Raw genomic sequence first — 15,975 nt, forward strand, 5'->3', positions numbered from 1 at the left:
ATGTTTGATTGTCAACAAGATTTCTTAGAAGTTGACATCTGTCTTTCAGTGTGTGTGTGTGTGTGTGTGCGTGAATGTGTCAGGCATTTCCCTCATCGCCTCAGGCTTCCTGCATGAACTGTCCGTCACCTACACACAATCAGCAGGAGACCACACACACACACACACACACACACACACACACACACACACACACACACACACACACACACACACACACACACACACACACACACACACACACACACACACACACACACACACACACACACACACACACACACACACACACACACACACACACACACACACACACACACACACACACACACACACACACACACACACACACACACACACACACACACACACACTTCAGCACAGGAAAATTTCACTGTACTTATGCAAACACAGAAACAAAGTGCACAGTGGTTACTAGCAGCAAGGAGAGTCTTAATGTGGAGCTCCAGATACAGTCAAGATGAAACCCAGCCAAATTCTGGCGTAGTGGTGGATTATCTGTTCTGATTAAATCTGACAATTTGTGAAATTTATTTACTTACTTAAACAAGACAACATTTGTTAAACAGAGCTTGTTAAAGAGTTGTGTACCACAATCAGTGGTGGAAAAAGTACAGAAAAAAATCACATTCAAGTAAAAGTACCATTACTTGCACAAAAATGTAGTGTAAGTAGAGTAATAGTATCTGTTGTAAATATTATTCAAAGTATGAGTAAAAAGTAGCCCTTTTAAAAGTGCTCAATAAGAGAAGTGAGTAGTAAGTATTACGCTGTGAAAAGCTGATATGTTACATGCATTTTGTGTGGGTGTGTGAATACGTAACATTCTGCAGTGCATTTAATTATTCTTTAAGACTATTTGGTGATTTCAGCCATCATACAGTAAAATTCATCCATCCGCTCATCAGTGACAAGTAGTCTCTGGACCTCTTCATCTTCTTGGACACTTTTAATTCTTCCATATGGTTTGCTACATTTATAAAACACCCTAATTGAGGTAATTCAGTATGGGTGATTTGATTGGATAGAAATCACAAGATTATTCTACTCAGCCAATACCCATAGACAGGAAAAAATAAAGTAGTGAATGTAGGTTGAAGTCAAAGTACCGATACTGCACTAAAAATGTACTCAAAGTAAAGCAAAAGTACACATTTTTAAAACTACTTAGTAAATTACAATTATTTATTAGGAAATTAAAAAATAATGATGATGATTATTATTATTATTAAGTAGTATATTGTTTATTAATTTATTTAAAAAGTCTACTTTTACAATTTGACACATGCAAACCACTGCAGAAATGTTCTAACCAACAGCTTGATGTCATAAACAGTACAGATGCTTAATAAATTAACTACTATAAATTAAAAGCATTACAATGGCTACGTTTTTTGTTTTCACAAGCTTTGGAGATGGAACATAAATTCTGCTTTTTAAATAATAGGTCACCTATAGTTTTCGTCATGAGCCACGGCTATGATCAAAATGACATTAAAGTGTCATCAAACATTAAAGTGTTTTCAAAGTGCACTGTGTAGAGAGGGCAATTGTAAACATGAAGAAAGCTAAAACTGAACTGTAAAAATACAAAGCAAATTACACCATACACAAGAGTAATGACTTTAATGCTTTTTTTTCTTTAAAGTTCCAATTTAAATGTTAGAATGTTCTAAACGAATAGGGAATTAGGCCCATTAACTTGAATAGAACACTATTCAAGAATTCTAACTAGCTCTTGAGGTGTAGTCGCAAGCATACAAGTTTGTGATGCAGTTTGCGAATGTTCGTTGGAACGATGGATTTGGGAAACACCAAAATCAACAAACTATTTTTGTAACGACTCAACTTGCGACTTTAGTTGGCTAACCATGGTTTTCGGAAATACACCTTTGATTGGTTAACGTGGTAGAAATGTCTGCTGAAGTTCAGATTTTCCAACTCAAGCGATTCTCGTGTTCAGCGCGCCAAACGCTCAACTCGCACCGGCACATTCGTGAGTATCGCGCCACAGGATGTCTATTCACATCTTTACATTGACTTAACATGCAAACCACTCCCGGTTGGGTTGCTTCATCCGAGCACCATGATCAAAACAATTCCAGGAAACCAAAAATTCTGGATAAAAGCAAAGCCCAAACCAAAAATGTTTTGTAACAATTATTACGATTTTATTATTACGATTAGTGAATAATTAACAAAGTAATTTTGCAAGATGTTCTAAAATTTTACTAAAAAAAAAACAAAAAAAAAAGCCAATAAATTAATCACATTTTAAGAAAATAACATTTTCAGTGCTCAAAAAAAAAAAAAAAAGAAACTGTGTAAAATTCCCAACACTGTTGACTGGACATTCAATACCACTAAACCAATCAAACTGAAGGAACTACTTTATTAAAGGCATTAACACAACACTCAAAGGCCAGCAAGTCATCTTCTGATGTAAACTTCGCCATCATTTGTTCAGGCATGTCAAAAGCCTCCAATTTCCTCATCCATCTTCTGAGACATGAATAACATTATTGAAAAGTCTGCTCTATACACAGAAGGCCTTTGGGTCGCGCTTTACAATGAGTCAACTCTTCCAAGGCTCTTCTCATCTCTCTCTCTCTTTCTCATAAGCAGCAGAGGAGCGATTTCAATCATTTCGCAACCTCCCAGCAATCATGGCTTTAACTCCCCTGTTATTTAAAACAATCTGAGCTCTGAGCGCGAGTTAATCACTGCTTATACAACATCAGTCAGGGTTATTCATTCTGTTCCAATTAATCATGCCATTTATCTACATTGTCTGAGCCTCCTGCTCAACAAATTCATCTGTAATGACACGCAATTCACATTGTCGAGTTTTATCATGTATGTGGTGGCAAATGCAGGGCAAACGCTTGGAGATTACGCACGCGCTTGTGTGTGCACCATCTGCTTTTGGCTCTTAGTGCACCCGCCACTCGCACTTAATTAACTGGAGGCCATTACATTTCCTGAAATGTTTCACTTTTCTCTGGTTCATGTCACGCAGGCAGGCAGGCAGGCAGGAGGGGAGAGCAGGGAAGGACTCAATTAGACCGACGTCGCTCCCTGGATATTACACTCTCGGTGTGTGCCAGTTTAAGGGGGCGTGAGGCTGGTGCAGGGCCTGGACGTCTCTCGCTGTCAGCGCAGATAAAGGCCTGCCTGTCTGCGTTAGATCCCACCCACACACACACATACACACACAGCATTCAGACAAGCTCCAGCTGCCAAAACACTTCGTACCAACCAGCAGACACACATAAAGACTAACACGCATTAATACCGCCCAACAAAGTCTGCTGCTACTCGCCACATATGCACTATTTAATTAGCCTGAGAAAAAGCAAAACTCTGGCTGTCAGCTTAAGAGGAACTACAGCAGCTCTATTAATAGTGCGGCTGAAGAGAGTCGGATTCTGACCAGCATCATCGTTTCGTTTCCTGCCTGGGCGGCTTGTTGTTGCTACAGAACATTTCAAAAGCAGAAATGGAGATTTTGCCTAATCATTTATGTGATACGGTATGTGACTGTTGTGGGCAGGAGTGCTTCATGCAGATTATACATCACAGGAACAGTAAGACATGACAACTGCATTTAATAATGGAATAAATATCTTTCCTCTATTATCAAGTGTGTGTTTATGCTGTGGAATACAATCTTTATCATGATGAAATTTAATGCTGATGTAAAGATTTTTAAAAAAGTATAATGTATTATTATATATGAATAATGAAAAATAATACTGATAATATTGTGATATAATAATAATAATATATAATATATATAATAACAAAACTTCACTAGAACCTAAATTTCATTGACGAACTTTGTTGTTGGCTTGAGAAAGGACTGGGAATGGCAGTTGGCAGGAAGCAAAGAGGTTGCTAAGTGGTTGCTAGGCAGCTGCTAAAATTTTTATTGCATTGCTAGGTGGTTGCTAAGCAGTTGCTCAATGGCAATGCTCGTCAAATCCTAATACTTAGGGTGCTTTCACACCTAGACTTTTGTTTCAGAACCTGTTTGCCCAGTTAGCGTGGTTCGTTTGGCATACGCAAATCCACCAATCGCGCTCGGATCCGCACAAAAACAATCGCTCCGAGATCGCGTGAATGAGGTGGTCTCGGCTCGATTGAAACAAACTCTGGAGCGGATCGATTGTAGTGAGAAAGCAATTCGATCCGAGCCTGGTTATATCACAGTGTTTTATGGATATGTATAGGCATTTACGGCTATATAAAAAGAGAGATATGAGTAGGGCAGGAGGTCATTCAACAGACATCCCAAGTCTCCAGGAAGTTTCGGGAGTCTCCCGCAAATGCATAGAGACTCCTGGATGCCCGCAAATGAGTGATAATCTCTCGGAATTCGCGCGTCTCCCTCCCGGTCCTCATATATGTCCTGCACCCTTCTCAGCCTCCCCACCACATCCCTCCTCACTCTTCAGACATGTCGCGCGATCCTTGTCAAACATCACTAAACCACCACTCCCCCCTGACAGCTAAGCGGGACTCTGCAAAATAAACCGTGAAACTCAGACCAATGTGAGTTGTCAATGTGTTTTGCTCTTTTGGTCCGTTTAGAAACTTTGCCATGTGAAAGCGAACCGCACCAAAAGCAAAGAGCAATAATGTAACAATTGTAATCCCTGTTTCAGAACAACTGAATCGATTCGCAGGTGTAAAAGCACCCTTAGTAAAGTAGACTAACCATATTCCATACACAAGAATAAATACTTACGGGTTGTAGGCAAGCTATATATCCGCGTAATCTTTATTTCTCACTCTTTCAACCCCAAGCCTTTCCTACTATATGTTTCCGAGAAAATTCAGTAGGTTTGCTACGTTCACCTAATGTGCTTGAAAATAGACAGTGGGCAAGCTTAAGGTTTGAGTGCCGTCTAGGAGGGGAGACATAAAAAGCATCGGCAATATGCATTAGCATTTAATTTATGCATGACACAGTATTACAGTCTTTGTGAAGTGAATATTATGTTATCACAAATTGTTATATAAATGAACTTTTGTTTAGTAAATGCTTTGAAAAGGGGATATTTAAACGTCAGTTATGGGTGATGACCGCATGGTGCAACTCTCCGCCAGAGAGAGCCTGAGAGACAGGCTGCAAATGCTGTTTAGATCAACTTTGTGCAGTGATGGTGTTTATATTCATAAAAGGTCAGTCAAGTTAGCGTTAAATTGCATGAATTTAATGTTTTAATATTTTAAAGTGTCATGCTGTGATAAAATAAACATTAATAAATATTATAAATGATGAAGAGTTTTGACGCTCAATATAATCACTAAATTAATTTCAAATAATTTATGCTTGACTGTCACTTCTGATACATTTGATTCACTTATCCTTGGTGATAAAGAAAGATTTTATAAAATAAATAGATAATAATGACCCCAAACTTAAGAAACAAAAATGCATGTGAAAAGACATCCAGCATCTACATCCAGATATACAGATAACACCCCTTCTCTGAAATCAAATTACTCACTGAAGTTCTGGGTCATACCACCAACCCCTACACCCTGAAGATATTCCGATAAAAAACAAATAAAGCTTTAACATGTTAAGTCTGACTCTCAGCACAAGTCAAACACACTTAACCCACACTTCAAGGCTTTAACACATCTGTACCGCGCATAGAGAAAGATCGACTACAATGACTAAGAACAGACTGAGGTAAAGTCTGTTAATGGTCCAGTCTGCAGGCTCTTACTTTCACAATGAATACAGTCACAGCTGGACCACAATGCATTTAAGATCAGAAGGCTATTCAATGTATAGAATAAATGCGAAAGAAGTGAATTTGAGTTCCTTGTCTGTTCAAGGCTATGTGCAATCCTTCATCTCAAGTGTACGATTGAAAGAGTGATATGATTGATGTACTGATAAGTGGTTACATGATCAGATAAGCTTATAGAAGAATACACGCATACACTTACCGTTTCATTGCCGAAAAGGATGTCGACATAGGGCATCACCTTCATCAGGGCCTCCTTGAAAAACTCGCAGATGAACGGAGCCGACAGATTCAAGCAGAAGATCTTGTTGTTTTCAGAAGCGTGTTTGGCCACCTTTAGGATCGACTCCAAGGACACGGTCAGAAAGAAGCCCTATGGAACAAGACAAAAATGGTGGTCAAAACATGAAGATTTTGAAGACTCGAACACACAAGATGATTAATCGCTTAGTTTGGGTTTATTAAAAAGTTATTCTCACAGCTCTTCCACAGCTGATTACATTAAGAAGTGCTAATATTTTTTTTTGTATCACACGTTTTCCAAAATGTAATTTTCAAACGTGCAAATGACACATTGTTTCATTAAATATGTGCTAATTTGCATTTTATTAAAACACAAAAATCTTAACATTTGTTAAAGTCGGGACAAGTTCAAGTTTTTTGTGTCTTTTTTGACATATTGGGGGCAAATGTTTTTGGGAATCTCTAATTATCAATCCATAAATACACATGCATTTAGAGAATACTGCAAATATCCAGAAAAAGAGAGGAAATTCTAGTAATATGTACAATGAAATGTTGCAGTTGTGGACGAATTACACAAATCAGACATGTAAATAAAAGCACAAGTACCCTAATAAAATTACACTACTGTAAAAGTTTAAAGCCCTTCTTTTTAATTTCATTTTTTAATTTGAGTCGAAGTACAGAAGTACTTGATTTGAAATGTAATTAAATAGTAAAAGTATTTAATTATTAGGTATTTAAGGTATTTATTAGGTATTTAAGAAATATTAGCACATAAAGATACAATATAAAAAGATAAAAATATCTATCTAATCTATCTAATGATAGAATATCTATTATGTTACAGCAGAACAAAATAAATGATCATTAACTTATGTTACTTTAACATTGTTTTAAAATAAAACATAACCCATTCAGATCAGTTAGTAAATTCAATGAATCATTTACTTAAGACTCACTCTGAGTGGATCATCTGAAACATGGTGTTGCTTACTGGAGACTCACTCACAACGCATCATTTGAATCAGTGAATTGCTTATTGGGAAATCATTCAGAATGGATCACTTGAATCAGTGAATTGTTTTTTAGAGAATCCCTCGGAATAGATCATCTGAATTTGTGAATTGTTTACTAAAGATTCTAAACGCATCATTTGAACCCCTTAAATTGTTTATTGGAGACTCACACTGACTGAATCATTTTGAATCAGTGAATTGTTTACTGGATAATCACTCTGAACAGATCGTTTAACTTGGTGAACTGTTTATTGTGGTGAGTAACTCTGAACAGATAATTTGAACAAAGACTATAGAACACAGAAGACATGTCACTCGTATATTTTTGAATGGGAAAAAGTGTAACTGTCAATATGGTGAATAAAGACCTGCCTATTAGTATAGGAGCCAATCATTAATCGCTATATGGTGAATAAATCCCGCCTTCGAGTATAGGAGCCAATCATTGATGGCTATAGACTGACAATACTCCAATGGAGGGGCTTGGACCAGACGTGAGTTTCTGCAGATTTTGTGTGATCTGGATGTTTAGAAAAGAAACTGAAGACACAGTTGTTGTTTAAATTTATTAGTGATTCCTAATATGAAATCCAATCATTAGCTTGGCTAGCAGTTATGGAAAATTTGATGTTTCCCCATTCAAACAGAATGCCCGAGTATACTGCCCAAGAGGTGCTTCAAAGATGGCCACCGAGTAAAATGTCCTGCCTTAAAGGGACTTTGATTTGAATCAGTGAATTGTATGGAGAAGCACTGCAAGTTTCTGTTTAAAGCAGCAAGTTAGCATGACTACAGTTTTATTTACTGTTATATCATGGTGGAGGAGGTGCTCATTGTGGATGTATTTTATCATGTATCTTCAAGTGCTTATTATAACATAATGTTTTCCTTATTCTAATTGGTTCTGTTATTGTTGTTGTTACATCACATTAGTAATATCCTGTCAAGTGTCCCTGTGTTTTTTTAAAACCCACTCCTGAGCGCTGTCTTATGTTTTAGAAGCAAAGAATTGTTCTGTGTGAATAAGTCATAAGAGCTTTTTTAAACTAAAGAAAAGACACAAAAAATCCAAAAATCTTGACAAGACTACATAACTGAAGAAATCAAATGGATAGTTGAAGCTTCTATCAATAAATCTCAGCATTACAAGTGAACAAAGAGAACACAAAAAATAGATGTCCCTCCTCTGAGTGGAGTAAACATGGCTAAGCTTGAAATAATGGAGAGTATGATGAGGCACAAATAGGATTAAGGGGTTTAGGAGATGAGAATGAATGATGACAAATGGAGTCCATAATTGCGCTGGCTCCTCCATCAGAGAGCACAGAGAGTTCACAGAGACAATCCAATACAACAGAGGGCACCTTGAGCACCTCCTCATACTGGACTGTCTGCAAGGTCACACGGCTCTATGAGGAGCACTTATAGTATACATCGCATCTATGCCAATGCTCATCACTGTCTCTGTTTCTCTGAGCAAATGTAGAAAATGTGCTTACAGTTTTGTTTTTCAGAACATAAGTACTTTTTAGCTAATCACAGAAGTCGAAAACAAAAAGGTAAATTAAAAAACAATGTAAAATATATGTGGGATGATGACACCTAAATAACACACAAAAGAAATGAAAGAAAAAAAACCTAAAACCCAGTTTTTAAATAATAATTGTAAAAATAAAATAATCATCAATCAATAAAATAAATGATATGGTACATTACATAAAAAAAAAAATAATAATATTGTACATTACATAATATGAATAATTAAACAAGCAGATATTAATAAATCTAGTATATATTAATATATATTAATAAATAACATATATATATATATATATATATATATATATATATATATATATATATTAACATATATTAATAAATACTGCTATTACTTCTACTCATAATAAATTGTGTGGCAGTAACTTTAAGGGATTCTTCAACTGAAAACAATAACTAAATTAAATTACCCAAATTCAATAAAAGATTAATTAAATAAATGAAGAGAGCTCAAAATATGTATATTTTTTAATTTTGAAAAGCAAAAGAAAAAATGTATATAAAAACTAAATGTAAAAAAAAATGTATTTAAAAAACAAAATGCAAAATAACAAATACAATAATAAAATATAATAATTTTACATAAATCATTTGATACTTAAAAAAAAGCAGCAAAAGGGCCAAACTTACATTATAAATTAAATTTAAATTAATTATAACTAAAATAATTATTATATACAAATAAATGCAAATATTTTCGAAATAAACAAACTGTCACTACTTTGAACTTTATACATATCAGATGTTAAATAATATATCAAATAATAATAATAAAATTATAGAATTTAAACTAAATCACGAAATATTTATTTTTAATTCTATAATTTTATTATTATATTATATTATTTATTATTATTTCATTTATTATTTAACATCTGATATCTATAAAGTTCAAAGTAGTGACAGTTTGTTTATTAAATAAAGTAAAAGGGCCAAACATATTTTAAACAAAAACAACAAAGAATAATTTAAAATGCTAAATAATTTATTAATAAAAACTAAGGTGAAACTACCTTGAACTTTATTTATATCAGATGTTAAATAATAAATAAAATAATAACAATACTACAATATAATTGTCAATAAATCAATAAATAATTAAAGCTACCAAAGGGCCAAACATATTATATGAAAAAAAAAGGAACAAAATAATAATACTATAAAAAATGTATAAATAAAAAACTGTCACTAACTTGAACTTTGTACATATCAGCTGTTAAATAATAAAAAATAAAATTAAAAATTAAAAAATTATATAATATTAAATAAATAAATAATTAAACAACAAAAGGGGCAAACATATTATAAATAAAAATAACAAAGAACAAAATAAAATGCTAAAATTAAAAAAACAAAAAACAAACTGTCACTACCTTGAAATTAATGCATATCAAATGCTAAATAATAAATACAATTTTAATATTAATAATAATAACAATAATAATAATAATAATAAAATTAAATCATTTTAAATAAATCATTAAAATAATTAGTAAAACAACAAAAGGGCCAACATATTATAAATAAAAATAACACAGAATAAAATTAAATGCTAAATAATTGATAAATTAAAAAAAACTGTCAATCACTTAATTCTTTATACATATGAGATGTTAAAATAAAACAATTTTAAAAAAGAAACTAAATTAAACCAAAAATATATGCAACAAACACAAACTTTGTTTTTTGCAACATAAACTTTACAAACAAAAACGGTAATTAAATAAAATGCTAAATCTAATCGCAGAAATGCGTTTTAAAAAGTACTCTGTAGTTTCCCAAGAGTATTATGCTCCCAGAGAAGCTATCTGAAGACTTGGTGTGATTTTCCTGAGAGAGAGCACTGAAGCCCAGTGCAATGGCTGGTCTCCAGCATTTGTTCCAAGAGGACAGCAAAAAAAAAAAAAAAAAAAAAAAAAAAAACATGCTTGCATCTGATGAAGTGGAAAACAAAGGTCTTGTCTGGACTCTTCTTACAGAGAAACAAGAGAGGCTCCTCAGTTCATTGTGTGAATGAATACAGAGCTGGTAAGGAAACACCTTCACGTTTAAACCTGAAACCTGATGCCGGGCCTGTTTCTTCCATACAGAGAGAATAATTCAGAGATACAGTGCAGGTGAGATTAAGGGGAAAGAGAACAAGGAGAGAGGGAGAAAAAGCAGAAAACAGAGAGATAGAGAGACTGCAGAGCTCTCCATTAAAACTGATGAGGCTTTAGCGGTGAGAAGTGACCTTCGTGTGTTTAGTGGGACGGTGTTGGTTATTAAACCATTCACGCACAGTCAATCTGAGATGCTTGTTCTGTCGCTGCTCATGTGTGGATATACATTTACAAACATACACTTGTCATTATCTTCACCTAAAACTCACAGATGAGAAGAAGTGATCAAACTGTCACCAAGAGTTACAGCATCTGATAACTGCAATATGGCCTTAGAATTACACTACTACATATTGGATCAGTACTGATACCAGTAGAAAATACAGTCAAGTCCATAAATATTGGGACACAATTTTAACATGTTTGCCTCTATACACCGATAAAAACGATTTGAAATAAAACCAACAAGAAAATTAAAATCAACTCAATTTTATTGTCACATCATCAGCAGTACGCGTGCTATGATGAGTGAAATGCTTAGATGCTGGCTCCAGACATTGCAAAAAGGATGTGCTTTAACTGCAGACTAGCAGCTTTAATGTGAGGGTATTTACATCCAAATCAGGTGAACAGTGTAGGAATTACAACAGTTTGCATAAGTGCCTCCCACTTGTTAAGGGACCAAAAGTAATGGGACAATTGGCTTCACAGCTGTTCCATGGTGTGTGTTATTCCCTCATTATCCCAATTACAATGAGCAGATAAAGGGTCCAGAGTTCATTTGAAGTGTGCTATTTGCATTTGGAATCTGTTGCTGTCAACTCTCAAGATGAGATTCAAAGAGCTGCCACTATCAGTCAAGCAAGCCATCATTAAGCTGAAAAAACAACACAAACCCATAAGAGAGATAGCAAAAACATTAGGCATGGCCAAAACAATTGTCTGGAACATTCTTAAAAGGAAAGAACGCACCAATAATCTCAGTATCACCAAAAAGACCTGCAAGACCACTGAAACAACTGTGGTGGTTGACCAAAGAATTCTTTCCATGGTTCACCTCTAGGAGATGAAGCATGTATGTCAAAGCTAAAAATCAAGAGAAGACTTCACTAGAGTGAAGAGGGTTCACGACAAGATGTAAACCAAGATGATGTGACTGATGACAAAAGCAGCAGGATGAATTTTGAAGTGTTTCAGGCAATACTATCTGCTCATATTTAGCCAAATGCTTCAGAAACTATTGGACGGTGCTTGGCAGTGCAGATGGAGAATGACCCAAAGCATACTGCAAAAGCAACCTAAGAGTTTTTGAAGGGAAGGAAATGTAATAACCTGAATAACCTTAACCTGAATTCAATGGAGCATGCATTTCACTTGCTGAAGACAAAAATGAAGGGAAAATGCCCCAAGAACAAGCAGAAACTAAAGACAATTGCTATAGAGGCCTGACAGAGCATCACCAGGAATGAACCCAGGGTCTGGTGATGTCTATGTGTTCCAAACTTCAGGCCGTAATTGACTGCAAAGGATTTGCAACCAAGTATTAAAAAGTGAAAGTTTGATTTATGATTATCATTCTTTCCAATTACTTTTGGTCCCTTAATAAGTGGGAGGCAAATATGCAAGCTGTTGTAATTCCTACACCGTTCAGCTGATTTAGATGTAAATACCCTCAAATTAAAGTTGACAGTCTCTTGTTTTTTTCTTTTGAATTGTGTCGATTTTCCAATGACGGTAAATATAAAATATCTCAACAAAATAAAGAAAAAAATTATATTTTAATACTTTGTTTTATGTACTTAATTATTTATTTTGTTACATATAAAATGTCTATATTTAAATACTTGAATTTATTATTAACATTTAATTCCCAAAAAGTAATTCATTGTTAGATATGTATATAAACATTGTACAAAATAATAAATATAATTTGTGTGCGTTCTTTTTAAATAAATAAAAGTAGAATTACTTTGAATTGAATGTAGCATAGCATAAGACATTAAATGAGAAACAACGCATACTGTAAAAACTGCTACCACAGCATTGTGAGGGCAAACAATCTCTGAACTGATCAAACCAACTGCTCAACAGCAATCAAAACTCATCAAGATCCTCAGCTGATGGCTTGTTACAACCGCAATATAGCTCTGACTCTAGAAATGAAATGCCTTTGACAACAAACATTATGGTGGTTAAAGAGGCTCAAGCCCAGCAGCATTATGGGCAGTCAGAGATGTGTCTGTGCAGAGGTAATGGAGCGTCTGTGTGCACGTCTCTCAGCATTACCCCTGTCATTAGCACACCTCCGCTGTGATGTGCGAACATCAGCCCACTGCATTATTGGGACTTTAATGTTGGTGTGTTTGAAGTTGGTGAGATGGCCAGAGGGAAGCTGCTTTAATGGATGTGCCGCTCTCTTTTTTCTCCCTAAACGCAACTCCATTGGTGCTGCCACTTCACACCTTTCTGAAGACCAACTTTTTTTGAAAGCAAGTACTAGTGTCCTCCTGCTTTTAAAAGTACCAATCGGTAAGCCCCACCCCTAAAAGGTAGATGAGCCAAATGCAGTTAAGTATCAGTTGCAGTGAGAATAGAACTCAAGGATTTTTAGGTTTCAGAGGCACAGAGAAACACTGGAAAGGTTTGTTTGATGTTTACACTTCTGAAATCGATGGAAAACAATGTGCCTGGAGAAAAAAAAAATTTTCTCCCCAATTTTCCAAACCAAAACAAGACAAAGCAAAAGTCAGCGTAATGTTCAGAGTTTCAACCAGTATGTGTACAGTACTTCTGTTCCAAGGTTATTCAGAACACCTTAATGGTGCAGTAAGTGATTGTCTTCAGAAACTATTTTTGTAATCCTGGTTGAAAGTCTCTTCATATTCCAAAAGTAATGATGAAAGTAAACGATTTAAATGTATTTATATGTGTTTTTATATTCTGAGTGAGGCATAAGACTTAAAAAAAAAAATGTTCATCCATTTAAAAATCGCCAGGACGATAATTCCCATAATTCTGATAAATACGCCAAAATGTCTTTCAACAAATGTAGATTTTGTACAACTGCACACGTCTGTTCACACAGATCCGCCATTTGCGAATGCACGCATGCTGCGGTCACGTGGACATGAGTGACAGCGGTAAAACTTAATGCTAAATCGATACGTTTTAAAATCCTAAATTAATCAATCCTTTTGCATGCAAGAAGTATTGCACATTATGACAAGTTTTGCTCGATACACAACCGAAAACGTGTTAGATATAATATTTTTTTTTTGTTCAGAATTGGAGTATTAGAAGTACTTTAGTTTTCTAACTGGCGAATGACATGATCTAGTGGGTCTCAGTCATCTTTAATGTGCGCGCTTGTGATTTAAGGAGGCGGGGCTTTAGACAGCAGGGGAGGGATTGTATTTGAAAGATATTATGCTAACTGGTTAGCATTTAGGCAGATAACTGCAGTTGTTAACTGAAAGTTTATTTTTTGGAAATTGTTAATTGTAAAAAATATTCAGATATCTTCCATATTTTGATATTCATTAAGTTTGAAAAAGTGGTTTTTATTGACATTTTATAATAGTTTGAATTGACATGAGGGTTTCTGCCAGTTTTAGCAAGGTAAATTAAAGACTTTAAGACATTTTTAAGCCCATTATGAATGAAATTTTAAAACTCATACAGGGCTAAACACTAAGGAAATTTTCAAACGGCCCAGTTGGAAAAAAAAACTGTTGGATTTTTAATTGTCCTACCAAACTTTTTTTTTAATAGTTTATTAATACAATAATATTATTTAAAAAAAATCATTTTTTATTTAATTTTGACCAAAATATTTTAAATATTGTGTCAAATCAAGCAAGCTCTAGTTGTATACATACACATTTTTTCCACCATAACCTTTCTTAAAAAAAAGAAAAGAAAAATGTTTTAAAGGTTTTAAAAAAACTATAATAAACAAAATGTATGCACAACAGCCTGTCCAGGTCAGGTTCCTCAGCAGTAGATACATGAACATAATTAAACAATTATGATAAATAGACCCTTTTCACATTTCCAGGTTTCTCAGTAGCAGAAATTGTCATAGTAGGGTAAACTTAGAGTATATATGTATATAGTTAGAGTATATATATATATATATATATATATATATATATATATATATATATATATATATATATATATATATATATATATATATATATATATATATATATAATATACAGTTAATTTAATCTGATCTCTCACACTTGCATCTAAACTTCCAGCATATTTATTTCTAAATATTCAAATTTATCCCTCAATGGCATATTTAAGTTTCACTTGAATGCTCCAAGACAAGAGTTGCTCCTTCTGTGTCCAAAATGTATCAAAAAACATCTTGGCATAAGGTTTTCACACAGCAGCTGCCATTGCATGACAGTTAGCGACTCTGGGCATCTTCTGGATAAAAAGCACACACTCAACATGAAAGGTCACCTGTCACTCAAAGAAGCCTTAAATGCACAGCGTATGATTTATGAATTACCACTGTCTGTCACATAGAAATGCATGTATCCAGACGAGGCCATTCGGCGGCAGACGTTGAAGCTCTAGTGCTCACAAGACATCTGCTCCAGTTTATTAAAGCCCTTCAAAGGGCCGTGTTTAGCATTCTCTATTAAATCTGCATGCTAAACAGGCCTCTCAAGCCCATGTGCTCACAGAAAGAGAAGCCGCCGCTGCTGCTGTTGGATCAGGCCGGCTTGAACTTCCAGCACTTGAGATGAGAATCTTCACCCTTTCACATGTCATACGCAGGTTTTATCTCTGCGTGAAGGATCAATACACGGCCTGCTCGGAGCAGATTGCACTGACCTGACACCTGGCTATCACAGCAGTCATCTTCAATGAGTAATACACTGCTGCCGCACTTCCCTGGATGGAGAGACTGATTGTCAACCACTATAAGAAACACAGCAGAGTCTGGACTGCTGGTTGGAGACCAGCTGATTTAATCAAGCAATTTAATCTATATGTGATAAATATATATCCCACATAAAGTGACAATTAAAATTAATGGGATAGTTCATGCAAACATTACAATTCTGGTCTCATTTACAAAATGTACACTTTTCTTTCTGTAGAAATGTAAAGAAATTTATATGCATGTATATGAATTTGGTATGCTTTTTATTTACATTTATTTAAATTGAAGATTGCATGTCTAGCCTTAAAAAAAATCTAAATTATTAAGGGATTCCACTCTATTGTTTAATTAATTTATTATTT

The 15,975-nt window shown here is 34.6% G+C and overlaps 1 protein-coding gene and 1 long non-coding RNA gene across 3 annotated transcripts in view; one reads left to right on the forward strand and one right to left on the reverse strand.

Annotated features, from left to right (window-relative positions):
* adka (adenosine kinase a) overlaps positions 1-15,975 on the reverse strand; it is a gene marked incomplete at its 5' end in the record, with an annotated part of 289,242 nt that overhangs the window by 64,970 nt on the left and 208,297 nt on the right. For both annotated transcript variants that reach the window (NM_212791.2, NM_001272084.1), the window contains 1 exon segment: positions 5,989-6,159. In NM_212791.2, the coding sequence (NP_997956.1) occupies positions 5,989-6,159 (171 nt within the window).
* Positions 1-15,975, forward strand: part of LOC147841073 (uncharacterized) — a 360,944-nt gene that overhangs the window by 20,293 nt on the left and 324,676 nt on the right. The window lies entirely within an intron of this gene.

Source organism: Danio rerio, chromosome 13 (genome assembly GCF_052040795.2).
Source record: "Danio rerio strain M-AB ecotype USA chromosome 13, GRCz13ab, whole genome shotgun sequence".
NCBI lineage: Eukaryota > Metazoa > Chordata > Actinopteri > Cypriniformes > Danionidae > Danio > Danio rerio.